The 27,849-nt window shown below is 46.0% G+C and overlaps 1 protein-coding gene across 1 annotated transcript in view; it reads left to right on the plus strand.

The window, feature by feature from the left end:
- Positions 1–27,849, plus strand: part of RYR1 (ryanodine receptor 1 (skeletal)) — a 130,714-nt gene that overhangs the window by 84,231 nt on the left and 18,634 nt on the right. The window contains 10 exon segments of the mRNA XM_010849313.1: positions 301–412; positions 505–581; positions 1,518–1,591; positions 2,227–2,244; positions 3,347–3,427; positions 7,412–7,500; positions 7,595–7,723; positions 7,807–7,911; positions 10,613–10,694; positions 13,120–13,307. Of these exon segments, the coding sequence (XP_010847615.1) occupies positions 301–412; positions 505–581; positions 1,518–1,591; positions 2,227–2,244; positions 3,347–3,427; positions 7,412–7,500; positions 7,595–7,723; positions 7,807–7,911; positions 10,613–10,694; positions 13,120–13,307 (955 nt within the window).

Below are 27,849 nucleotides of genomic sequence, written 5' to 3' on the forward strand. Positions count from 1 at the left end.
GCATTTGGCTCCCCCTGAGTACACCGTCCTGTCCCAACCCGCCCAGCCCTTCTGGACCCAGCAGGCACACCCTCCCACCCCCTGTGCATGTGGTTTGCCCTCTTGCCTTGCAATTTCCCACTAATTCCTTCAATCCTGATCCCCCCTGCCCACACACCCTTGCACACTCCTCTAATCAACCTTGCACACACACCCTTGCACACTCCTCTGCCCAGTTCTCTGACATTCCCCCCGGGGTGGCTGTTTTCTGGTGGGCGGAGAACACTGATTCCAAATTGAGCAGACCACTGTTTGCCCCCCGCTGTGCCCCCCCTGCAACCCGTTCCCCCAAGGAGAGACAGGCGCCATGGTGTCCTCCACCCTGAAGCTGGGCATCTCCATCCTAAATGGGGGCAATGCTGATGTGCAGCAGGTAATGAGTGAAGGGACTTGGGAGGAGGGCTAAGAGGGCTGGGAGGTTCCTGTGTGACTCCCAGGTCCCCCACTCCTCCCACCCTTCTGCAGAAAATGCTGGATTACCTGAAGGACAAGAAGGAAGTTGGCTTCTTCCAAAGTATCCAGGCACTGATGCAAACCTGCAGGTGGGCTCTAGTGCACATATTATTTTAAAAAATAATGTTATCTATTTATCTTTGGCTGTGTTGGGTCTTTGTTGTTGCACAAGTGTTTCTCTAGTTGTGACAAGCAGGGGCTACTCTCTAGTGGCGATGCGTGTGTGTCTTACTGTGGTGGCTTCTCTTGTTGCAGAGCACAGGGCTGTAGGGCTTGTGGGCTCCAGTAGTTGGAGCACGTGGCTCAGTAGTTGTTGCACACAGATTTAGTTGCCCCAAGGCATGTGGGACCTTCCTGGATCAGGGATCCAACCCGTGTCTCCTGCACTGGCAGGCAGATTATTAACACTGGATCACCCCACTGAGCCACCAGGGAAGCCCCCTAGTGCACATCTTTCATAAGCTGAGTCCCCAGTCCTGGTACCACCTCCAGTTCTAGTTCTGTTCTCTTGGTTCCAGGAACAGAGACCCACTCAGGCCAGCTCAGATAACAGGGCGTTTACTGTAAGGAGTCACATGGAACAATAAAGGAGGCAAAATGCCGCAGACTTTAAGAATGAGTTATGTTAAGGATCCAGATAGCTGGAATGTAGTTGAGACTTCAGGGGCACTCAGGCAGCAGGGACTTGGGGCTCTTTCTGATGACCCCCATTCCTGCGGCTCCTCTGCTGTCTGCTTTCGCTCTCCTCTTGTGGTTGACTGCCTTTCACTGCCTCTCTGAAGCTTTTGCTAATTGATGGTTTCTGTTTCCTTCTGATTTCAGCTTTTATGTATTTCATCCTTGCCCCACCTTACCCCACAGCTGCTACTGCATAGCTTCTATCAACTCTTAGTTTCTGCTTCCTCTCGATTTCAGCTTACTCTCTCTACCACCTTCCCCCATCATGGGGAGGGCTGCCAGGCTCTGGAATAGAGGAGGGCAGAGGCCTCAGCGCATCTTCACCGTCTTTCCTTTCTTTCCCTCAGTGTCCTGGATCTCAATGCCTTCGAGAGACAGAACAAGGCAGAGGGGCTGGGCATGGTGAATGAGGATGGAACTGGTGAGGCCCTTTTGGGCTTCCCTCTCCCTGGGGCATCCCCTTCCTTCAAGTTTTTCTACTCCCTCCCCCAACATTGCCCAGAACTCCCTTCCCCCAAACACCCTCCCTCCCCAAGAGCATCCTCAGGTTCCCCCTCCTGCAGTGGTCCCAGTCCTGCCCCGCTCCCATTCCTCCAGAGTCTCCCTCCCCCTGGTCCCTCCCCTGGGTGTCCTTCTGTGTTCTCACCTGTCGCCACATGGATCCCACCCTCCACATGCCCCAAGTCTCCAGCCCGGGTTGCTGTTCTCTCATTAATGTCCCTAATCCGAGTTAATTGAGTCTCCTCTTTGCTGTGTTGTGACGTGTCTAACCTTTCTGCCCTGATCCTTGCCTCCTGCCTCTCCATCTCTACCTGTCCATCTCTCTTTCTCTTCCTTCTTCTTTCTTCCATTCTGCTTTCACCCTCTTCTTGTTCTCTTCTTTGCTTTCTTGCTCCTTCTTGCTCTTTCTCTCTATGGGTTGTTTCTCTCTGTATGTCTTCAATCCTGACCATATCAATGTGTGTTTTTTTTTTTTCCTGTCTCTCTGTCTCCTTCTGTCTTTCTTTTTCCTTCTTTTTCTTCTGCTTCTTCCTCCCATCCTGTTGGCTGCCTCAGTCATCAATCGCCAGAACGGTAATTCCCGGAGCCCATTCCTTGCTATGCTGCTGCCACCCCTCCCTTCTAACCCCCAACTGCCCCCCTCCACCTGGTGGCTGAGGATCTGGGACATGCAGGGGAGGGAGGTACCATGCCGGCGGAAAATCTTGAGATCAGGGCTCCAGAGACCAAGAATCGGGTCCCAGATTAGCCACTGACAACACATGGAACTATGAATAAATCGCTTACTTTATGTAAGCTTGTTTCCCCATGTGTAAAATAGAAGCAAGAGAAGATGGCAAAGATCCTTTTCCAGCTGGATATTGTTGGACTTCCAGACCCAGATTCGCAGTCCCGAGGTGGGGTGAACCCCACTCCCACATACCAGGCTCTCTGCACCCGCGACCCCAGATTGATCGAGTCTGCTGTTCCCATCCACCAACCGGATTGGTTGCCCCCAAGCATCCACTCTGATTGGTGTGCGTGCCTCCTCTGCACCTGCTCTGGTTGGCCTGAACACTCACTATCTAGCTTTCCCCTCGCTCGTCCCGCCCCTATAGTCTACAGTGATTGGCTCCTTTCAGATGCCCATTCTGACTGGTCCATGTTTACACTCCTCCCCCTCTGCTTTTCCTGGATTGGCTGCTTTTAAGACATCTGAGCCAATTGGCTTTCGACTGCATCGCCTGCTCATTTCTCTCCTGCACAGACCCTTTGCGTGAAAGTGACTACAACCCCCATAATCCATTAACCACACCCCCCACCCCGGAGTCCTGGAGCGAGGTTGAGGGAGGTATCAGCAGCCCAAACCTCTTCTAGGTCGACAGACACTCTTGGATGTCACACAAGTGGTGACATCAAGGAGACACTGATACTGTAGAAAGACGCTTGAGGCCGCAGCTTCATGACTCAGGGCCCCTCAGTCTCCTTCTGCTGATGTCCTGGACTCTGAGGTTGGGACCTCTGGTGTCATGGATTCCCATGGCCCTCATAGTGTCTTTAAAATGGTGGCTGCTGCTCCCTGCACACCTGCCCTTTGTGCATGTGTGTGCAGTGTGCATGGGCCGTGTGCACACTTTCTGGTGTCCTCGCGCATCTGACGTCTTCTGGACCATGCCTTACCCCCGCTTCCACCCAGGAGAGAAGGTCATGGCAGATGATGAATTCACCCAGGACCTGTTCCGATTCCTGCAGTTGCTCTGCGAGGGTCACAATAATGGTGAGGAGGAAAGGAGGGTGAGATGGAGAGGCGGCCAAGGTCTGGGGTGGGTCTGGAAGGGTTGCCTGAGTTAACCTCCAGTCCCATTCTCCCCTGATCAGTGACGACCTCACCACCCTTCCAGGCCCCACTGTCCTCGACCCCACAGTCCTTCATTTTTTACTTTCAATCAATGTCAAGCCCTGTCTGCCCACTTGCCTAAATCTCTCTTGAATTTCAGGAATCCAGCCACTTTGTTTCACTTTCACCTCCTCTAACCAGTCCAGTTCCCCCAAAGCAATCTGCCAAAACCCAATTTGGCCAAAAATCAATTTTCACACATGAGCAGTTCGCCACATGCCGTTTTCCCACAGGCATTTTGCAGCAGCTGCCAAAGTTCAGTAAATGCGGTGGATTTCCTTTAACTCTGGGTCCGCAGAGGGAAAAATTGCCTGGCATTTCTAAATGAATTTCTTAGAACCACTTATTAATTTTGCTTATAAAATACTTTGCCAGGAGGAAGTCTCGCATTCTCTTGCCTAGCTTAAACAAGTTTGAGTTTTCACAACTTGTGTTCTGGTTCAGACAATATAACCAGATAAAGGATGACACAGCAAGTTAATGAAATACATCACTGGTGAGAAAATGACACCTCACGTGGCACACGGTGTACAACGTTAAAGGAACAGTTTGAAGTTCTGAACAGCAAACATCCCACCCAATGCAGTTTCCTATGACAAACACGTACAGTCTCGAAGTTGTGGTTATAACACTTAGCAGGTGATAAGAAACCACAGACTGCCCAGAAATTAACTTCATGACAAGAATGGGAGTGATTCTAAACCTAACTTCCATAGAACCTCCACCCCACTTGGCTAGTATTCTTTAAGGTAACTGGTAAACATCTTTAATTTTTACTCTTTTCTTTTCAACAAAGGATAAAGCATGAGCCATTGTTTCCACAGCTAGTTTTCCTTCAAGTTCTGTTACGTACCTTAGTGCCAGGTGACTAAGGTTTTCTTTCTTTAACGAAGGTGGAATCAGTCTTTGGGATTTAAAATGAATTTTCGTCCCTGGGTCTGTGACTTTTGGAACTAAGAATGTTCTTTCGGTGAAATTTCTTTCTCCCACCAAATCTGCCATCCAGCCTTCTGCCCAAATTTGTGGATTCGTAAACCAGTCTAGTCGAATAAATGTTTGAAATATCTTTCAAATCTTAGAGGCTTTGCATGTCTTGAGTGTTCCGTGTCATTCAGAGCAGACAAAACCAGGGAGTTGTAGCTAACCATTTAGGCTTATGGTCTGATTTAAGTGAACACAGAAAAAGGAATTAGAAAACAAGGTTGGTGGGAAAGCCTATCAATTTGCTTATAAAATCTTGAATGTCTGACTATTACTTTTTGTCTATCACATGAAACCAGGCAAAAGGACATTCAGACTGAAATAGTGATTGTGAAGTGTTTAGAGGGAAGTCAAGTAGAAGTAAAACTTCAGGAGAAAAAAATTCCAAGGGGCTGTTGAAGCCATCCTGGGCAACACACTGCTATAACATCAAAAGGATTTAACTGAAGTTCTGTTCATTGCCTTGATAATCTGGTGAATTGGTCATTTGGCAAATGGGTCTATAGAAGTTGTTCTCAGACTCAAGTGTGCCTAGGAATCACCTGGAGGCCTTGTTAAAATAGACTTTTGGACCCCATCCCAAGTTTTTTGATTTAGTAGTTCTGGGATGGAGCCCAGGAATTTGCATTTCTGACAGGTTTCTGGGAGATGCCAACTCTGCTAGTCTGGACTGGTGCTTTGAGAATCACTGCTCCAAAGCGCAACTCTTAACCTCAGCACTCTCTTTAAGGCCCCTTAAGAACCGCTGTTGTTGGGACTTCCCTGGTGATTCAGTGGTTAAGACTCTGTGCTTCCAATGCAGGGGGTGCAGGTTTCAGCCCTGGTCTGGGAACTAAGAGTCCACAAGCTGTTGTTTATTGAGCACTTACATACCTGTTATAAATTTAGAACAGATCAGTGTTCTAAATTCATTATATATACTAACACATTAAAATCTCAGGACAGCTCGATAAAGTAGGTCTATTGCGACTACCATGTTACATATGGGAAAACCAAGACAGTCTGCCGCACACAGAGGTCACACAGTGAAGAATTTGAGCAGCCAACGCCTACTCATCTTTCAGGTCATAGCTCAGAGGTCCTCTCCTCCACGAAGCCCTCCCTGACCACCCAACCTGGGTCAGGCAGCTCTTCTGGGTTCCTCCAACCCCCTGACCTTCCTCCATCACAACCATGATCATCATAATTATTATTCCAGAATTTCTCAACCACACACTAAAGAAGGGAGAATGGTTTAATAAGCACCCAAGTAGCCATCACTCAGCTCAAATTATAAGCTTTCTGCCATAGACCGTTTTTCAAATAGTGGGAACTGACTCACTAGATGGTCCTGAATCAAGTTTATCGCCGAGATTCTCATCTCTAATTGCACATTGGTATGCCTGGGGAGCTTTGCAAGACGCTAACGCCCAGTTTTCACCCCAGATAGTCTAATTTAATTGGTCTGGGATGAGGTATGAGCATTGGGAGTTTTAAAACTCTCCAGGTGTCTCTAATGTGCAATCAAGGTTGGGAGGTTAAGAATATACATTTAGTGCATTGAGATCAGAATTCTTTCTAGTTAACTCAACTAGTACAGGACACAAAATAGCAGAATGCATGGCACATACTGGGGTTCCCAGGTGGTGCTAGTGGTAAAAAACCCGTTTGCAACGCGGGAAACTGGAAGACTCGAGTTTGATCCCTGGGTTGGGAAGATCCCCTGGAGGAGGGCATGGCAACCCACTCCACTATTCTTGCCTGGAGAATCCCATGGACAGAGGAGCCTGGCGGGCTACAGTCCATCGGGTCACAAAGAGTCAGACATGACTGAAGTGACAGCAAGCATGCACACATGGCACATAGTAGGGGTATGTGAAGCTACCGGCTCGGTACATGTGTATGTAATGTCAGATTAGACACCCCTCCTGGGCCTCAGTATAAACATGTACTGTATTTCCTGCTGTGGGTTGCAGTTAGAAAACATTGAAAAATTACTACATGACAATAGAAACTTCACAAGGGCAGAGACTTTGTTTTCTTTTATTCCTGTATCCCCAGGGCCTTGAACAGTGCCTGCATATGTGCTAAGTCACTCCTGTCATGCCCAACTCTTTGCAACCCTATGGACTGTAACCTCCCAGACTCCTCTGGCAGTCCATGGGATTCTTCAGGCAAGAATGCTGGAGTAGGTTGCTCTGCCCTCCTTCAGGGGATCTTCCCAACCCAGGGATCGAACTCGAGTCTCCTGTGTTTCCTGCATTACAAGCAGATTCTCTACCACTAGCGCCACCTGGGAAGCCCTGAACAGTGCCTGGCACAGAGTAAATGCTCAGTAAATTTATAGTACTAAAGTATAAGTGACCAATCTTCATCTATCATTAGCATATAGCATGTGCTCAATAAATATATATTGACTAAATTAACAAGTAAATGGCAGATGCTTATCTCCTCTGGTTCTCAGTAGGTGTGCAATGAATTTTTTTTTGAGAAATGAATGAATAAATAACCAATCTTCCACCTCTCCAGCACATAGTAGGCATTCAGTAAAAAAAAAACTTGCAAATGGCTAAAGGTTGAATCTCCATTTCCCCGTGCTGTATTATAGATGCTCAGTAAATATTTTGGGGGGAAAATGAATAAATGACCTTCCACTACATCTGGCACACAGTAGGCCCACAATAAATATTTATTACACAAAATGGATAAATGATCCTCCATCTTCATCTAACACATAGTAGGTACTGATAAAGAGTTATTAGAAATGATTATATGCTTTCTGACATACAATAGGCACTCCATAAATATTTATTGCATAAATGAATAAAGGACCCACTGTCCATCTCCTCTAGCACATGTCCATCTCCTCAAGCTCAATGAATGAATAACTTTTCGTCTCTCTAGATTTCCAGAATTACCTACGGACACAGACAGGGAATACAACCACTATTAACATCATCATCTGTACTGTGGACTACCTCCTGCGGCTGCAGGTGAGGCTGTGAGGCCGTCCAGGTGTGACCTGGGCCGGGGACTGTTGGGCCATAGCTGGCCCCAGTAGCCACTCACACTGCGTCTACCCGCCAGGAGTCCATCAGCGACTTCTACTGGTACTACTCAGGCAAGGATGTCATTGAGGAGCAAGGCAAGAGGAACTTTTCCAAGGCAATGTCGGTGGCTAAACAGGTGTTCAACAGCCTCACCGAGTACATCCAGGTAGGATTCGCTCTCTGGGGGAGGCGGGGCAGTCTCGCATCCCTCGCCCTCCCTGGTGCTCACGTAGAACGTTTGCCACGCAGGGCCCCTGCACTGGGAACCAGCAGAGTCTAGCGCACAGCCGCCTCTGGGACGCCGTGGTGGGATTCCTGCACGTGTTTGCCCACATGATGATGAAGCTCGCTCAGGTTCGGGTCCCTCCGTTCTTCATCCTACTGCCTCCGGACATCCCCTAACTGGCATGTTTACAAGTTTTGCCTCCTCAGTCAGTTTTCCACCCCAGGGTTCCCAGCGGGTTCCGGACGGGTCCCATCTTCCTTCTGGATGGGCTTTCTGTATGACCTCGCCTCCTCCCCTCCACCGCCAATCGGCTGGTTATCTATCTATAGTTCCATTGGTCTGCGTTTGGGCCCCGCCGCCTCCAGCCCAGAACTCCTCTATGGTTGGTTGGTGTTCACACCAGTAGGATAGATAATCAGCCGATAGACTGTGGAGGGGAGGAGGCGGGGTCATGCAGAAAGTACATCCAGAAGGAAGATGCAACCTGTTTGGAACCCGCCGGGAACCCTGGGGTGGGAAGTTGACTGATGGGAATAGGAAAAGGGTTGGCTTCTAGATCTGGGCCTGAAGCTGAAGCAGTGTTTTGCTTCTTTATTCTGCTTGCGGCAGATGACTCCTATCCAGGGCGTCCATGATGTAAGGTCCCTGTCGAGCCCCGTCTCTAGCATCTTCGTGCTCCCTTTGCCGAACCACCCCTACCCCTTTGCAGTCTTGTCAATGTCTCACAAATACCTTATCCGTTTGCTCTGCTTGTCTGGTAAACATATTTCAAGGCTGCCAAATGCACTGCAGGAGGGCTCAGCATCTGAAAGGGCACCATCCAGAACCTAGATCAGTTCAGTTCAGGTCAACGTATTTCAAGGCTGCCAAATGTGCTGCAGGAGGGCTCAGCGTCTGAAAGGGCACCATCCAGAACCTACACATCCTACGTAAATACATCGATGTGTTTATTCCAGTAGTTTTCCAGCAGGTGGCAATATTTTATATTTTATAATTTCCCAACAGGAAGAGTCTTGAGGAAGGGAAGCTTTTTCTAATTTACTCAAAGGCGCCACAGGGGCTGGCAGAAACCCTGTCTGGTGTCATCTGACCTTTTGAAAGAAGTTGAGTTTAACTACACAGTTTCTCAGTGTGGGTGAGTTGAAGTCAAGCTGTTGTAATCTTAAAATTCTAGAGAATACTGGTATCTTTGTGGAGATTTCCAAATCTTACAGAATTAATTCATCAGCCATAGCCTAAGTTAAATTGCAAAAGCTAGAAATCCAATGCAAAGTGGTGGCTTACAAAAAAAAAAAGAACTTATCAGCTCACATCACAGATCAGATCATATCCAGGGTCTGGAATGCTGTTAGTAGAAATGTCTATCTCCTCTCTAGCTTTATTATCAAGCAAGCACTTCCCAGGGCCTGGAAAGAATGGTGTCCTGGGCTTCCGTGAGCCCCTCTAACAGCTTCAGAGGGGAAAGAACCCCTCTTTAGCTCCAAGAAAAGACTTGCCATACTCTTATTGGACTACAGAGTCACATGCCCATTCCTGAACCAATCACCCTGGTCAGGGAAAAGAAAGCTCTGATTGGCCAGACCTGGTCCAATACCCACCCCTAGAACCAGGAAGGTGAGTTTAGTCCTATATTCTCTGAGAGCAGGATTGTTGAATCAATCAAGTAGCTGTGTCTTGGGCAGGCACACACCACAGGCACTCACCAGGATCTGAGATCCTGGAATGTTGGAATCTTTGAGTCAGAATGCAGAGCTTTGGAATCATGGGAAAGTGTTAAGACTAGAGGGCTTTTCCCAGGTGGCACTAGTGGTAAAGAACCTGCCTGCCAATGAAAGTAGACATAAGAGACGCGGGTTTGATCCCTGGGTCAGCAAGATCCCCTGGAGAAGACAATGGCAACCCACTCCAGTATTCTTGCCTGGAGAATCCCACGGACAGAGGAGCCTGGCGGCTATGGTCTATAGAGTTGCACAGAGTCAGGCACGACTTAAGCGACTGAAGCAATTTAGCACGCATGCACGCACTTTAGGATTAGAATTAGCAACTTAAAAACTAGCATGGGGTAGCCTTACATCAAGCCTTACAACTAGCAAGGAGGAGCCTTACATCCCATTTACCTGGTACCCTTACCCTTCTTCCATTTTATTAAGTAGAACCTTATGAAATTACCACTTTGTTGGCGAGACATGCCTGAATATTGGCAATTTTTGTAGTTCAGCCTCATACAAATAGGGACCATGAGGCAGAACTTCGATCATGTTGGAGACTTCTGTGGGCCCTCCATGAGACACTATAACAGGAGAAGCAAAGTGTCCCCACATTCTTCCCAAAAGGCTTACCAGAGAGCCCATAGCTGTGTCCTGCAGCCTTCTTCCTGAACCCAGAGTCTCACTTTTTTCATCACATACTCATTCAACAAACATGGGTCAACCTCCCACCATAGGCCAGGTGCCTTGCTGAACTCTCATCCCTTCCCAGATCTGTGTCAGTGTCCCCGGTATTTGCTCCTGTCTGTCTCTGTCTCTCTTGGTCCCAAGCGTCTGCTCTCAGCCCCATACTCCTCACAGCCCTCCTTGTCAACCAGCCCTTGCCACTACACATCCCCCCCTTGGGCTCACTTCCCCCAGAGTGTCGACCCCACCCCCACAATCTTGTCTGTCTGCCCTTTGCCCTGCTTCCGAGGAACATGTCTGGACTCGGGTCCCCTCGGAGGTAAGATGGGGAAGGAAAATGGTCTTAGGCCCTGCTGGGTGGATGGAAGCAGCTGGAGGTGGGGGAGGCATCTCTGCCAAAAAGAACCCTCACACAGATGGGGTGTGGGGTCCCTAGGACTCAAGCCAGATCGAGCTGTTGAAGGAGCTGCTGGATCTGCAGAAGGACATGGTGGTGATGTTGCTGTCACTACTAGAAGGTAAGTGCCCAGTGGCTGGGGGTAAGTGGAGGGCACCAAGGTGCAGACAAGCTCGAGAATGGCCCTCAGACCCAGGAGAGCCTAAGCCTCAACCCCATCTGACGTCATGTCAGGGTCAATGCATTTAAACCGCTGTAATAAGCTCTCCAGACACTTATTGAGCACTTATTATGTGCCAGGTCCTATGTACATATGGTAATTTATTGATTCCCCAGAGAAATCTTAATCAGGGGGGTGGCCAGGACATTTTTTAAAATGTCTGCCCTGAATCATTATTTATTTGCTGAATGTTAGTTCTTGCTGCCTAACAAATATTCCTAAAATGTAGTGACTTAAAACAACCATAATTTATTAGTAATAAAGTAATTTAACTTGCAGACAAAGACTTTTTCTATAGCGGTTCATAACAGCATCCTCAGTCTTTCATATGGCTGCATATTACCAGTGTGTTGTGATACAGTGATTCATTTAACCACAACCCTATCAATGGACATTCAGGGTTTTTTTTTAATGTGTTTATTTATTATTTATTTATTTTTGGTTGCACTGAGTCTTCATTGCTACACACAGCTTTCTCTAATTGCAGCGAGTAGGGGCTACTCTTCATTGCAGCACACGGGCTTCTCATTGTGGTGGCTTCTCTTGTTGCGGAGCAGAGGCTCTAGGCACATGGGCTTCAGTGGTTGCAGCTCATGGGCTCAGTAGTTGTGGTGTGCAGCTCTGGTGCGTGTGGGTCAGTGGTTGGAGCACACGGGCTCAGTCGTTGCGGCTCCCAGACTCTGGAGTGCGAGCTCAGTAGTCGAGGTGTGCGGCTCTGGTGCGTGGGGGTCAGTGGTTGGAGCACACAGGCTCAGTCGTTGCGGCTCCCAGACTCTGGAGTGCGGGCTTAGTAGTTGTGGTGCGCAGGCTTAGTTGCTCCCCGGCATGTGGCGTCCTCCCAGACCAGGGATCAAACCTGTGTCCCCTGCACAGGCAGCTGGACTCCCATCCACTGTGCCCCCAGGGAAGTTCCACATTCAAGGTTTTTAAAAAATATTTTGCTATGACAAACCATTTGGCAATGAATAATCCTCCTACAATGTCTTAAGTTTTTGGTAACTAGTCATTAGCTTTTGAAAAATCAGATTTAGGGACTTCCCTGGTGGCTCAGTGGTTAAGACTCTGTGTCTTCCAGTTCAGGGGGCACAGGTTCGATCCCTGGTCAGGGAACTAGGGTCCCATGGTGCGGTGCATGGTGCAGCAAAAATAAATACATAAATCATAAATACAAATTAAAAAAATCAAATTTAAAAATCAGAAATCCCTTTAAACATTTTGTTTTTGAAAAATTGAAAGACTCAGTGCCCAGGATCTACATTCTCACATGGCAAAAGTCAGCTGAATTGGATTAAATAACAAAATCATATCAATATTCAATCTGATGTTGATGACAGCACTACGATTAGATAAGAGAATGTCCTCATCATTTAGAACATATATGTGGAAATGTTTGGGGTAAAATGCCTCATGTCTGCAGCTTACTCCTTAATGATTCAGTGAAAAAAACAGAGGGAGAAGTATTATAAAGCAAACACAGCAAAATGTAAGCCATTGATGAATCTGGAATCCATGAAGTTCCCTTGTACTTTTGGAAACTTCATGCATTAATACATTTGAGATTATATGAAAATTGAAAGGTCCAAAAGGAAGCTGGAGCCAGTTTGGGGAATTTCCTGGTAGTCCAGTGGTTAGGACTTGGCAGTTTCACAGGCATGGCCTGGGTTCAATCCCTGGTCATGGATCCTGCAAGCCATGTGGTGTGGCCAATAAACAAATAAAAGTGAGATTGTGTTTGAAAAGAAGCTGGAGCCAGTTTGCTTTGGGGGGTGGAGCGTGGTGCCCCAGTTTACCAGTCTCCACTTCTCCCTGTTGTCTGCCCTTCAGCCTACTTCAGTCTTCTATGGACCTCCCTGGCCCCTGTGGACTTGGGAAAGACTTAGGTGTGTGAGCTCTGAGGTCTCGCCTCTCTGGGTTCAAGTCCGCCGCAGCGCCTCACTGGCTATGGAACCCTGAGTGTGGACTCTCTCTGAGTCTTTTTCCTCATCTGTACAAATGAACAGGGACACATGTTTCTTACAAAGATGAGGTCACATCAATGTAGCAGTTGCCATGGCATCTGGGACCTGCTGTTAGCTGATGCCGTTGTTATCGTTATTGATGACTCCCCCAGCTATAGGGGGAGGAAGACGAAGACAGGATCAGCCAGGTTCACACCTGATGCTGTTGCAGAGCAGGAAGTGACCCTTTGGGGAGGGGTCAGAGCTGGCCAGGAAGTTCCACCAGCACAGGGCATCCTGGCAGCTCCTGAGCTGGAGAGGGAAGCAGGCCACATGGGGATCCAGAGAGGAGGTGCTTTGGGGTCACACTGACTGGGGGCTGCCTACAGGGAACGTGGTGAACGGCATGATTGCCCGGCAGATGGTGGACATGCTTGTGGAATCCTCATCCAACGTGGAGATGATCCTCAAGTTCTTTGACATGTTCCTGAAACTCAAGGACATCGTGGGCTCTGAGGCCTTCCAGGACTATGTCACTGATCCCCGTGGTCTCATCTCCAAGAAGGACTTCCAGAAGGTGGGTACTGGGAGGTGGATGGGTAGGGGTGCTAATGGCCACTTGTGCACCTGCCTGGCTTCCTGCTTTGGTCAAGAGACTCTTCTGGGCACCTCCATTTCTTTATCTGTAAAATGGGAATAAAACCATCCTTGGCGGGTTTTTTTGGTGTTTTTTTTTTAAATAATTTCATTTATTTAAGAAAATTTTTTAGCTGTGCTGGGTCTTCGTTGCTGCACCAGCTTTTCTCTAGTTCAGGCGAGCAGGAGCTGCTCTCTAGTTGAGGCGTGCGGGCTTCTCATTGCAGTGCCTTCTCTTGTGGAGCACAGGCTCTAGGGTGTGTGGGCTTCAGTAGTTGCGGCTCCCTGGCTGTAGAGCACAGGCTCAATAGTTGTGGTGCATGGACTTAGTTGCTCTGTGGCATGTGGGGTCTTCCCAGACCAGGGATTGAACCCGTGTCTCCTGCATTAGCAGGCAGATTCTTTACCACTGAGCTAGCAGGGAAGCCCTTGGGCTTTGTTTTTGTTTTGGCTGGGCAGCATGTGGGCTATGAGTCCCCTAACCAGGGATTGAACCTTCCCCGATACATTGGAAGCAGGAAATTTTAACCACTGAACTGCCAGGGAAGTCCTCCTTGGAGTTGTTTTGAAGATGAAATGCATTAATACAAATAAGAATTAGTATTTCTATTATCATTATTAATAGTCATAATTTTATCATTATTATAAATAGAGATCAGTTTTTCAGTTGATAAACATCCATTGGGTTTCTGCTCTGCATTGGGCCCTGTGCTGGTACCATGACCATGGACAGAGCAACGACTGAGACAGACACGGCCCTGCCTTCATGGGGCTTATAGACTAATGGGAGAGGCAGTCACTAATGACCACTGCAGGTCTAAATAATGAGACTGTTAGGAGGGAGATGCAGGAGCCAGCTTTATCCAGGAGTCCACTCACCTGGCTTTGCCATCCTTTCCACCCCAGGTAAGTCACTCATCTGCTCTGAGCCTCAGGCTCCCCATCTGTGAAATGGGGCTAAGATAATAACATTAACTGTTTCAAAGGACTGCTATGAGAGTGGGCAGTGGGCGAACAGTGGATAATGACTGGAACACAGAATACAGGAGATATTGCCTGTTATTATTTCTATTATTACTGCCAGATCTTTTCCATCAGTATTTTATCCTTTTCGTTTCAAATAACTTCAGGCTTATGGAGAAGTTGCCAAGAACATTACATAAAATTTCTGCATACTGTTTCACCCAGATTGCCAACATGTTAACTTTTTACCTCGTTTGCTCTGTCATGATTCTCCTTTACCTCTAAATACTTCAGGTAGTGAGAATGAGTTCATTCCCTTACATAACCACGAAACATTTATGCAAATCAGGAAATTAACTTTGACACAATGCCGCTATCTACAGATTTTGTTCAATTTTCACCCTTGAAGGAAGTTTTTCCCTTGTCAAGGATCCAGTCTAGGATCGGAGATTGAATTTAGGCATTGTGTCCCCTTGTTGCTGCTGTTCAGTCACTCAGTCGTGTCTGACTCTTTGCGACCCCATGGACTGCAGCACGCCAGGCCTCCCTGTCCCTCACCATCTCCTGGACTTTGCCCAAGTTCATGTTCATGGCATTGGTGATGCCTGTCTCTTTAGCCCTCTTCAATCCCGAACCCTTCCTTGGTTTGTCTTTGCCTCTTATGAGCTTGGCATTTTTGAAAAATAGAGGCCAGTTGTTTTATAGGATGGCCCTTAGTGTGGGCTTGTCTGAGTTTTCCTTGTGATTCGACTGAGGTTATGGACTTTGACAGGAATATAAGAGGAGCACTGTGTCCTTCTTGGCTTATCATATCAGGAGGTACGTGCTTTTAGTTCTTCACGTTTCAGTTTGCACCAGCTCGGCTCACTTGGTGAAGGTGTTTACCAGGGTTTCCACTGTAATGATACTATCGTTTCCCTTGGAACCTTGTGAGGTTGTGCTTTGAGGCTATGTAAATATCCTGTACTCAGGTTGGCATCCGTCAGAAATGCTTGTGTCAAATGATTATTACTCTGGCAGTTGATAAGTGGTAGTTTTTTAATTTTCTGATATCCTTTACCTTTATTGTGTGTGTGTGTTCAGTCATGTCTGACTCTTTGCGACCCCAGGGACCGTAACCCGCCAGGCTCCTCTGTCCATGGAATTTTACGGGCAAGAGTACTGGAGTGGGCTGCCATATCCTACTCCAGGGGATCTTCCTGACCCAGGGAACCAACCCACATCTCTTGTGTCTCTTGCATTGGCAGGCAGATTCTTAACCACTAGTGCCACCTGGGAATTAGGTACCTTTTAGAAAATTTTTATTGTAATATAGTTGATTTACAGTGTTCTGTTAATTTCCACTGTACTGCAAAGTGATTCGGTTTTACATATATAGTTGGTGATGGACAGGGAGGCCTGGCGTGCTGCAATTCATGGGGTCCCAAAGAGTCAGACACGACTGAGCGACTGATCTGATCTGATCTGATATTAATTATGGAGTATCACAGGATGTTGAATATAACTCCCTGTGCTATGCAGCAGGACCTTGCTGTTTATCCATTCTACATGTAATAGTTTGTATCTGCTAAATTCACACTCCCAATCCTTCCCTCCCCCGCACCCCCTCATGCAACCACAAGCCTATTCTCTAGGTCTGTGAATCCGTTTCTGTAAGTGATATCGCATGGTATTTGTCTTTCTCTTTATGACTTACTTTGCTTAGCACGATAATCTCTAGGTCCATCCATGTCGCTGCAAAGTCATTATTTCATTAATTTGTATGACTGAGTAGTATTCCATTGTATACATGTGCCGCATCTTCTTTTTATGTCTTTATGGCTGCACTGGGTCTTCACTGCTGCATATGGGCTTTCTCTGTTTGCCAGTGGGGGCTACTCTTTGTCGCCATGTGTGGGCAACACAGTCTCACTGTGGTGCCTTCTCTTGTTGTGGAGCATGGGTTCCAGAGCATGCAGGCTCAGTCGTTGTGGTGCACACGCTTAGTTGCTCCGAGGCACGTGGAATCGCCCCAGATCAGGGATTGAATCCACGTCTCCTGCATTGGCGGGCAGGTGCTTAACCACTGGACCACCAGGGAAGTCCCCGTACCACTGGGATTATCCATTCATCGGCTGATGGACATTCAGGTTGCTTCCATGTCTTGGCTATTGTAAACAGTGCTGCTATGAACATTGGGGTGCGTGTGTCTTTATGAATTAGTGTTTTGTCTGGGTATATGCCCAGGAGTGGGATTGCTGGATTATATAGTGATTCTATTTTTAGTGTTCTTAAGGAACTTCCATACGGTCCACACCAATTTACATTCCCATCAACAGTGTAAGAAGATTCCCTTTTCTGCACAGATTAGGTACCGTTTTACTGTAAGGAAGAGTTTTTCCTTTCTCCTCCATTTGCTTGTTTGTTTATGCATTTGTTCATTCATTTATATCGGTATAGACCTGTGGCTTCTTATTTTATCCTAGGGGTTGTAATTGCTGCTGTTCATCAGCATTTAGAAGGCAGTGGCACCCCACTCCAGTACTCTTGCCTGGAAAATCCCATGGATGGAGGAGCCTGGTGGGCTGCAGTCCATGGGGTCGCTAAGAGTCGGACACGACTGAGTGACTTCACTTTCACTTTTCACTTTCATGCATTGGAGAAGGAAATGGCAACCCACTCCAGTGTTCTTGCCTGGAGAATCCCAGGGATGGGGGAGCCTGGTGGGCTGCCGTCTATGGGGTCGCACAGAGTCAGACACAACTGAAGTGACTTAGCAGCATCAGCATTTAAATAAGCCAGGGTCACCCAAGTTAAGTATAAAGTGCCCCATGCCTCCCAGTTGTCCTCCGAGAGCCTCCCTCCCTCTCTGTCTCTCCGCTTCTCAGCCACGCCTCCCAAGAGCTGTCTACACTTGCTCACTCCTTTCTCACCTCCCACTCCTTCCCTCATTTGGGGTTTGCTGGCTTCTGTCCCTGTCACTCTCCTGAAACTACACCAACTAAGATCATCAGGGATCTCTCCACCCTACAATCTCTCCTCTGACTCGTCATCTTGACAGCATTTGCCACGGTTGGCCACATCCTCCCCCATCCCTGGCAATGCCTGCTTCCCTGGGTATCTGTGCCACCCACCCCTGGGACCCCTACCTTCCCTGGCAATTCCTCACAGATTCTTTTTTTTTTTAGGATTTTAAAAATGTGTACCATTTTAAAAGTCTTTATTGAATTTGTTACAATATTGCTTCTTTTTTTCTATGTTTTGGGTTTTTGGTCCCAAGACATGTGGGATCTTAGCTCCTCAAATAAGAATTGAACCTTCTCCCCCTGCAATGGAAGATGAAGTCATAACTACATTGCTACCTAAGCTTTAGGGAGAAGGGATAATATGTATCATGTTCTCACTCTGTGCCAGGTCCTATGTGTAAATGAATGGTAATTTACAGCAACCATGAAGTAGTAAGGACTATTTTTTATTCCCATTTTACAGAAGTGGAAACTGAGGCACAGGGAGGTGGAAGTGCTCTGTTTAAGGTCACACAACTAATTGACAAGTCTGGGATTCGAATTTAGGCAGTCTGACTCCAAAGTACACTGCCTCCAGGGTCATCCACTTACTAGCTCAATAAATAGTCAATGAGCACCTCCTGAATGCCAGGCCTGCTCTGGGGAGTCCTAGCCCTACTCTCTCAACCAGCAGATTTTCAGCAAAAGTCTGAGGGGGGAAGGGAAGAACCAGAAAGAATTATGTAGGAGCTAAAGTCATGTCATCTATCTATCTCTCTCTCTCTCTCTCTCTCTCTCTATATATATATATATATATATTTTGGCCACGCTGTGTGTCATGTGGGATGTTAGTTCCCCAACCAGGGATCGAACCTGTGCTCCCTGCAGTGGAAGCATGGAGTCTAACCACTGGACTGCCAGGGAAGTCCCCTGCGTCATTTATCATTTTAAAAGGACTCTACTCAGCAAAGGAAACCATCAACAAAATAAAAAGGCAACTTACAGAATGGGAGGAATATTTGCCAACCACGTATGTAATAAGGGGTTGATATGCAGTGCACACAAAATGTTCACAATAACTCCAACACAATAAAATCAATAAATCTATTTAAAAATGAGCAAAGGACCTGAATAAACATTTTTTAAAGAAGGCATACAAATGGCCAACAGGTACATGAAAATGTGCTCAATATCACTTATCATCAGGAAAATGCAAATCAAAAAAACCACAATGAGATATCACATCACACCTGTTAGGACGGCTGTTATAAAAAAAAGAGAGAATGAGAGAGATAACAAGCGTGGCAAGGATGCAGAGAAAAGGGAACCTTTGACCATTGGTGGTGGGAATGTAGACTGGTGCGCTATGGAAAACAGAATAGAGGATTCCTCAAGAAATGAAAACTAGAACCACCATATGACCCTGCAATCCCACTTCTGGATATCTGTCCAAAGGAAATGAAACTATTATCTCAAAGAGAGGTTTGCACTCTCATGTTCATCGCAGTATTATTCACAATGGCCAAGGTGTGGCAACAGGCTAAGTATCTGTCAATGGGTGAATGGATAAAGAAGGTGGTGTGTGAGGGGACGTATGCATACCTATGGCTGATTCATGTTGATGTTTGGCAGAAACCAACACAATTCCGTAAAGCAATTATCCTTCAATTAAAAAATAAATTAAAAAAAATTTTTAAAGTAGAAGTACTACCAAAAAAAGAAGGTGGTGTGTGTACACACGCAATGAAATATTATTCAGACATCCATTATTTTTTATAATTTTATTTGTTTTATTATTTTTATTTATTTTGGCTGTTCTGGGCTTCGTTGTTGCACAGTCTCTTTGCCAGTGGTGGGGGCTACTCTCTAGCTGTGGTGCATGGGCTTCTCATTGCAGTGCTTCTCTTGTTGTGGAGCACGGGCTCTAGGGCAGGTGGGCTCGGTAGTTGTGGCCACGGGCTTAGTTGCTCTGTGGTATGTGGAATCCTCTGGGACCAGGGATTGAACCCATGTTCCCTTGCATTGGCAGGCGGATTCTTATCCACTGGACCATCAAGGAAGTCCTGCAGTATATCTAGAGATACAGGGAGTGTCCTGATTATTTTTTATAGGTATCCAGTATTCCACTTTGCGTATATATTATGGTTTATTTGATAATTTCCTATTTTTCTTCAAAAATAATTTATTATTCTTATTGGTATTTTTACTTACCTATTTTTTTTTTTTTTTTTGGCCATGCTTTGAGGTGTGTGGGATCTTAGTTCCCTAACCAAGGATCCAACCCATGCCCCCTGCATTGGAAGCACAGAGTCTTAACCGCTGGACTACCAGGGAAGTCTCTGAGTATTCCCTGTTGATGGACACTTGCTTTGTGCCCAGTCTTTTGCCATTACAACGCGTGCTCTCATTAGGGCTGCCATGCATATTTGTACAAGCCGTGCACTGTACAAAGGTGCCAATTAATAGCACAGATATTGTAAATTTGTACCACAGGTTTCCAGCAGATGGAAGTAAGTGTGTTGAGGAAGGCTCCTTGTGGGCCACTAGCAATGCTGACCAGAACAATATGTACATACATCATTTTGTATGTGCAGTTGTATCTGAAGATAGACTTCCAAAAGTGGGATTGCTGGCTTAAACAGTAAATGCATTTGTCATTTGGACAGATTTTGCCCTGTTTTTCCTTCTCATAAGCAACATGTGAGGCTGCCTGTTTCCCCACAGCCTCACCACCAGACCACATTTGTCAAATATTTGGATTTTTGCCAATCTGATAGGTGAAAAAGGGTAGTGCTGTGCAGTTTTAATTCACATTTATCCTGTTATGAGTGCCGTGAAGCATCTTTACACATTACTTTGGGCTTCCCAGGTGGCACTAATGGTAAAGAACCTGCCTGCCAATGCAGGAGATGTAAGAGATGCAGGTTCAATCCCTGGCTCAGGAAGATCCCCTGGAGGAAGGCATGGCAACCTACTCCAGTATTCTTGTCTGGAGAATCTCATGGACGGAGGGTCTTGGTGGCCTATTGCCCATAGGGTCACAGAGTCAGACACGACTGAAGTGACTTATCACGCACACGTTACTTCTTTTGTATTACTTGTTCAGTGAACTATGTCCTTGGCTTACTCTTCTACTGGGATGTTAGCAGTTTTCTTCTTGATTTCTAGGAGCTCTTTATATATTGGGCTGCTTATAACTTTGCTAATGATATGAGGTGTACTTCTTTTTCCTAGTTCATCATTTGTCTTTTGCCTTTGCTTATGATGGCTTGTTTATTTGTTTTTGGGGGAGGAGGAGTTTGGACATGCATAGAACTTATTTTTTAAATTAAATTTTGTTTTCTGGCTGCACTGGGTCTTCATTGCTGTGCTTTCTCTAGTTGCAGTGAGCGGGGGCTACTCTCTAGTTTCCATCCAAGGGCTTCTCGTTGCGGTGGCCTCTCTTGTTGAAGAGCACAGGCCGTAGGCACACGGGCTTCCGTAGTTGCAACACGCTAGTTGTGGCTCCCAGGTCCTAGAGCGTGCAGGATTCGGTAATTGCAACACCCAGGCTCAGTAGTTGTGGCACACGGGCTAAGGTGCCCCGTGGCAAGTGGAATCTTCCTGGGCCAGGGTTTGAACTCATGTTTCCTGCATTGGCAGGCAGATTCTCAACCACTAGATCAGGGAAGTCCAAGACTTGATTTTTATGTAGAAAATCATTTAAAATATTTGTATTAATTTTAAACAAAATAGGTAATACAGGGGTACATTCCTTTTATAAAGAAATTCAGAACTTATAGCTATGGTTGAGGTTACCTTTGATCCCTACCTACAACCCATTCAAAGGCTGCCACGGTTATCCTCTTGGTGGTTCAAATCTCCAGGCATTTATTTCTGCATTTCCTTTCATATGTAAATCTGCATTGAAAAACATACAGAATTATTTTAGGGTTTCCCAAGCTCTTCATGGTTGACAGAGTTCTTGACAGTTTGCAAAACACATCTCCAATGGTAAGTACTTGGCAGATTCCAAAACATCTACTACAGTTTGGAAAGCCCTTCCTGGTGGGTGAAAACATATCTCAGGCTACTAATTTATTCTTAGCACTATTTTGTAGTTTTCTTTGTTTTTTTTTATTAGCAAATGTTTTTGTACATCTCTCTGAATTCAGGACTTCCTTTTAAAAACATCTTTAGTGAGATATAATTCATATACTATCAAATTCACCCATATAAAAGGTATAATTTAATGGGAGGAATTTTTTGGTATATTCACAGAATTGTGCAGCCATTGCTACAATCTAATATTAGAACATTTTAATCACCCCAAAAAAGAAACACCATGCCCTTTAGCAGTCACTTCCCATTTCCCCCACTCAGGCCCCTGCCAACTCTAATCTGCTTTCTGTCTCTACAGATTTGCCTATTCTGGACACTTCATATCAATGGAACTGTCCAATATATGGTCTTAAAAGGGTTTCCTTTTATTTAACAAGCCACAGTGTCATTATCATCCCTAACTGAAAACAAAGCAATGAAGACAAATGAAAAAGATCCATAGCTCATTAAATCATCAAATGTCTGGTCTGTGTTCTAATTTCCAGATCTTCAAAATATCACATATAACTTTTTGTAATTTCTTTGAAGCAGCATCCAAACAAGGTCACCTAGTGCTATTGATTGCTAATTCTTCTCTTGTAGAAAAAGAACAGCTTTATTTCTGTCTTTATTTTTTGGCCGTGCGGGGTCTACGTTGCTGTGTGGGCTTTTCTCTAGTAGCGGCGAGTGTGGACTACTCTCTAGTTGGGGTGTGAGGGCTTCTCTTGGTGCAGAGCACAGGCTCTAGAGCGCGTGGGTTTAGTAGTTGTGGTTCCCGGGCTCTAGAGCACAGGCTCAATAGCTGTGGTGCACGGGCTTCATCGCTCCGTGGCATTTGGGACCTTCCTGGACCAGGGATTGAACCCGTGTCTCCTGCATTGCAGGTGGATTCTTCTCCACTGAGCCACTACCAGCAGGGAGGCCTGGTTGCTATTTCGTTAAACCTCCTCCTGTCGACTGCTGTCCCTCCTTCACTTTTTCCTTTCCTGGCATTTTATCTGCTAGAGACCCAGGTTGCTGATCCAGTAGAGCAGCAATGCCTGATAGAAATACAGGGACTTCCCTAGTGGTCCAGTGGCTGCCTCTGCTTCCAATGCAGGGGACCCAGGTTCAATCTCTGGTCAGGGAACCAGATCCTACATGCTGCAACTAAGACCCAGCACAGCCAAATAAGTAAATAAATGTTTTTAGAAAGAGATACAATGGGAGCAACACATATAGTTAAGGAATTTCTAGTACCTGCACTTTTTAAAAAAGGGAAAAGAAATACATGAAATTATTTTAAACAATATATTTTATTTAAGCTCCTCCACCAAAATTATATTTTGACATATAATCAATTTAAAAATTATTAGATACTTTAAATTCTTTTGTTTACACTGTCATCAAAATCCATAAGTATACACTGTTGCCACATCTCACTTGGCACCAACCACGATTCTATGGCTCAGTAGCCACATGTAGCTCATGGCTATCCGTAGATACTTCTCTGTTAATTGTAGAGTTTCCTGCCTTTGGATCTGGCTGATGTAACCTTATGGTGTCATTTAATCTGTTCCTCTGGCCCCTGCATTTCCTGCAAACTGAGACTTAGGTCACGAAGCTTGATCAGACTCAGGTTGGAGTTTTGCTTTTTATTTTTTTTTGCCAGCACCTTCCTTTATGGTGCTTCATACATCCATTAAGAAGCACAGCCTGTCCCCTCATCACTCCTTTTGTGATGTCAGCAACCATCAATGCTTGATGTCCAGACACATTAGTTCATTAGAAATTGCAAAATGGCGATATTCTCATTTCTAAATGTCTGACTGTTACCCAGCTTCACATGGTTTCCCAAACCCAAAGCATCATATGATTTCCCAAACTGTACAGATCTTTATATTTTACAACAGGCTTTTCAATTATTTTTATGATTTAAAAGATAAGGTCAGCCTTCTTTTAAAAAAGGACTTCTTGATTTTCCAAAATTGTAACAGAGTTAAAAAGTCTTCTCGGTTTTCAAAATGCTTAATTCATTTGACAAATATGTGCTGAGTGCCTACTGTGTGTAGCAGTGAACAAAACAGAGACCCCCCCCTTCAGAGCTGATAGCCCAGTGGGGAGGGACAGATGAAAATAAGTAAACAAGATAATTTCAGGTTATAACCTGTGGTCTGAAGTAAATGAGCAAGGTGGTGTGCAACAAAGCGAGATGTAGTCAGCCCTGTAAATTGGGTGGTCAGGCAGGGCTGAGGACATCGAAGCCGAGAGCTGAATGCTACCCTGTGAAGGTAGGAGAGTTTGTAGCCTCCCCAGCAAAGGGAACAGCAAGTGTAAAGGCTGAAAAATGGGAACAAGAGGGGTGCAGAGGAGGCCAGCGTGCCTGTTGAGAGGGAGAGACGCAAAAATAAAGTCTGAGAGGTGATGGGGGGGATGTGCTGAGCCTGGCTGGCTGTGGGGAGGACTCTGACTTTTAACCTTAATGAAATGGAGCTAAGGGAGGATTCTGAGCAGGGGAGGGATGGGATCTGACTCGGATGTTTACAGGGTCCCTCCAGCTGTGTGTGTGGGGTTGGGGAGAGACTCTGGGGAGAGAAGAGGAGGAGAAACCAGGGAAGAGTTGCTGTGACCCTCTACTGGGGGATAGAATCGTGGAGGGGGTAGAAGTGTTGTGTCCTAGATCTTTTGAAAGCAGAGCTGACAGATTTGCTGATGGATTCGGTGTGGGTAGTGAGATAAAAGGGAGGAATCAGGGATGACTCAAAGATTTTAACTTAAGCATCTGGGTGGGTGGTGATGCTATTCCTGAGATGGGTAAGACTGTGGGAGGAGAGGTTTTGAAATCAAGAGTTCAGTCTGGCCTTTTCCACACAGAGATGTCAGATAAGGCTTCATCTGTCAAGTGTATGGATTCTGGGGAGCAGTCAGGGCTGGGATGTAGACTTCACAATCATTGGCATGGGATGGCTTTCTGAGGCTTGAGCCTCAAGGCGCTCTCCATGGAGTGTGTATATCTTACGAAAAGAGTGAAGATTTCAGACCTGGGGCCCCTTTAACCTTTAGAGGTCTGAAAGAGGAGACTCCAGCAGAGGAAACTGACAAGAGTCAGAGAGGAAGGTATTTCGAAAGAAGAGGGCAGGCAAATGGACAATGACAAAGAGAGAGCAGCAGATCACAAGAGCATGCATAGTCCAGGACGAATGGAGGGGATGGAGTCCCGGGCCCCATGCGGAGCCGGGTGGGGGAGTCAGATTTTACTCTGGGGCAGTGTCACACTGTATCATAAGAAAAGGAGTCAGGTTGATGGAGCGACAGTAGAAGGTGAAGAGTTCCTGTGTGATTATGTCTCCACGCTCTGTGGTTTCTAGAGCCCTTCATGATTTGCAAAGCATGTTACTCATTTAGAAAGCATTTTTGCAAAGTTCTTGGCTACAAAGCACTTTTTAGAGCCAGAAAATTTCGCTTCTGTTCATACCCAGAGCAACGTTTCTCAGACTGCATGTGGCAAACCATCTGTTGGTCATGAAATTAATTTAGTTAAGTCATGACCAGCATTTTTAAAAATAAAATAGAACATTGCAGAGCGCGTTACATAGCGAAAGTCAGAGTTGTGTCCCGAAATCTTTTTTTTTTTTTGTCACATTATAAAATGCATTCTTATTGTGGGTGCTGTCAAAACATTTAAAATATTTCCCCAGAAAACCTTTTGCAAAAAGTGCAGCAGAGAGCAGTATGAGAATATTCAATGAAAGTGTCTGTAAAGTAAAAAACTGGAGATCATCTAAATGTCTTGTCATCAAACCTTCTTCTATGATGGTTGTCGATTTTCTTTCCTGGAGTCTCCTTCTCTTCCGGATAGAATGCTGTATTTATAAAACAGGAATACTACACAGCAGTGAAAATGCATTCATCTGACCTATACATCAACATGGATAGATCTTGAAAACACACAGTTGCGAGAAAAAAATTACATGATTATAATAGCAATTCTTTGTATCAAAATAATGTACAGGATACCAAATAAACAACAGGATATAGACAGTAGAAGTACTGACACATACTTCTTTTTTTATTGAAGTAGAGTTGGCTTACAATATTATGTTAGTTTCAGGTGTACAACATAGCTATTCAATGTTTTTGTAGATTATACTCCATTTAAAGTTACAATAAAATATTGGCTATATTCTCCTTGCTGTACAATATGTACTTGTAGCTTATTTATTTTATATGTGTTTCGTACCTCTTAATCACCTCCCCACTGCCCTCTCCTCACTGGTTTGTTCTAGTTTGTCCTCTTTATCTGTGAGTCTGTTTCTGTTTTCTCCTGTGTTAATTTGTTTTTGTTTTTTTTTTTAGATTCCACATAGAAGTGAAAACATCAATATTTCTCTTTGATCTATTTCACTAAGCATAATACCCTCTGGGTCCATCCTTGTGACACACAAGTCTTTCTTAAAAATTAACTAATTTTCTTTTTGGTTGCACTGGCTCTTCATTGCTTTTCCCAAGGCTTTCCCTAGTTGGGGTGAGCAGGGGCTACTCGTCATGGTGGTTTGCAGGCTTCTCAATGCAGTGGCTTCTCTTGTTGCAGAGACAGGCTCAAAGCCTGCAGGCCTCAGTCGCCGTGGTTCACGGGCTTAGTTGCTCCAAGGCATGTGGAATCTTCCCGGACCAGGGATTGCACTGACGTCCCCTGCATTGGCAGGCAGATTCTTAACCACTGCACCACCAGGAATGCCCTGACACATAGTTCTTGGGAAGGATACACCAACTCCAGGATAGTGGTTACCTTGGGGGAGGGTGGGGAAATGGAGTAAGAGAAGGGTACACAGAGGGCTCCAATCACTGCTGGCATGTTTCAGTTCTTAAAAATATAGTAGTTGAAAATGTGTCATCGTGAGCATTTGTTAATTCTGGGGTGATGAGTATATGACTCTATTCCCGGTTGGGATTTGGAGGCCTCCATTGTGTCCGGTGCCAATTATCTAGATGCTGAAAATGGAAGGATGGGGGACCAAAGGGTCTTGGGGAAGGGGTAGAGGTGGTGGCATGTATTGCCATCAGTCAGGGCCCTGGCCTTGAGGCGGCTGGCCTGGAGGAAAGAGTGAGGATCTAACTGGGTGATAGAGGGAGCTGTTTGGACAGGATGGCAGGACTGACCTTTGAGGGAGAGATACAACCAGCACAGAGAGGGAGCCAAGGAGAGAAACGCCGCAACTCCATTCTCCTCCTGCTCCCTGACCCCACCTGGGTGGCTCCCAGCTGCAGCCAGAGGGTCATGAGAGCCTCTGGTACAGACCACAGGTGCCACTGTAAGGGGTGAGGGTGGGAAGATGGGTGGAGAGCAGGATGGCCGGCAGGGAGCTTGGGACAGCATCCCTTTACCAGCTGCTACCCAAGTGCTGGGAGGCTTCCCAGGTGGCTCAGTGGTAAAGAACCCTCCTGCCAATGCAGGAGACGTGAGATGCAGGTTCAATCCCTAGGTCGAGAAGATCCCCTGGAGGAGGGCATGACAACCCACTCCAGTATTCCTGCCTGGAGAATCCATGGGCAGAGGAGCCTGGTGGGCGACAGTCCATAGGGTCACAAAGAGTTGGACAGGACTGAGCGACTAAGTGTGCACATGAGTGCTGAGTTTCATCAATTCACATCTTCAGATAAGATCAGTCGCTCAGTCGTGTCCGACTCTTTGCAACCCCATGAATCGCAGTACGCCAGGCCTCCCTGTCCATCACCAACTCCTGGAGTTCACTCAGACTCATGTCCATCAAGTCAGTGATGCCATCCAGCCATCTCATCCTCTGTCGTCCCCTTCTCCTCCTGCTCCCAATCCTTCCCAGCATCAGAGTCTTTTCCAATGAGTCAACTCTTTGCATGAGGTGGCCAAAGTACTGGAGTTTCAGCTTTAGCATCATTCCTTCCAAAGAAATCCCAGGGCTGATCTCCTTTAGAATGAACTGGTTGGATATCCTTGCAGTCCAAGGGACTCTCAAGAGTCTTCTCCAACACCACAGTTCAAAAGCATCAATTCTTCGGCGCTCAGCCTTCTTCACAGTCCAACTCTCACATCCATACATGACCACAGGAAAAACCATAGCCTTGACTAGACGAACCTTTGTTGGCAAAGTAGTGTCTCTGCTTTTGAATATGCAATCTAGGTTGGTCATAACTTTCCTTCCAAGGAGTAAGCGTCTTTTAATTTCATGGCTGCAGTCACCATCTGCAGTGATTTTGGAGCCCAGAAAAATAAAGTCTGACACTGTTTCCACTGTTTCCCCATCTATTTCCCATGAAGTGATGGGACCAGATGCCATGATCTTCGTTTTCTGAATGTTGAGCTTTAAGCCAACTTTTTCACTCTCCACTTTCACCTTCATCAAGAGGCTTTTTAGTTCCTCTTCACTTTCTGCCATAATGGTGGTGTCATCTGCATATCTGAGGTTATTGATATTTCTCCCGGCAATCTTGATTCCAGCT

Source organism: Bison bison, unplaced genomic scaffold (assembly GCF_000754665.1).
Source record: "Bison bison bison isolate TAMUID 2011002044 unplaced genomic scaffold, Bison_UMD1.0 scf7180017864280, whole genome shotgun sequence".
Classification (NCBI taxonomy): Eukaryota; Metazoa; Chordata; class Mammalia; order Artiodactyla; family Bovidae; genus Bison; species Bison bison.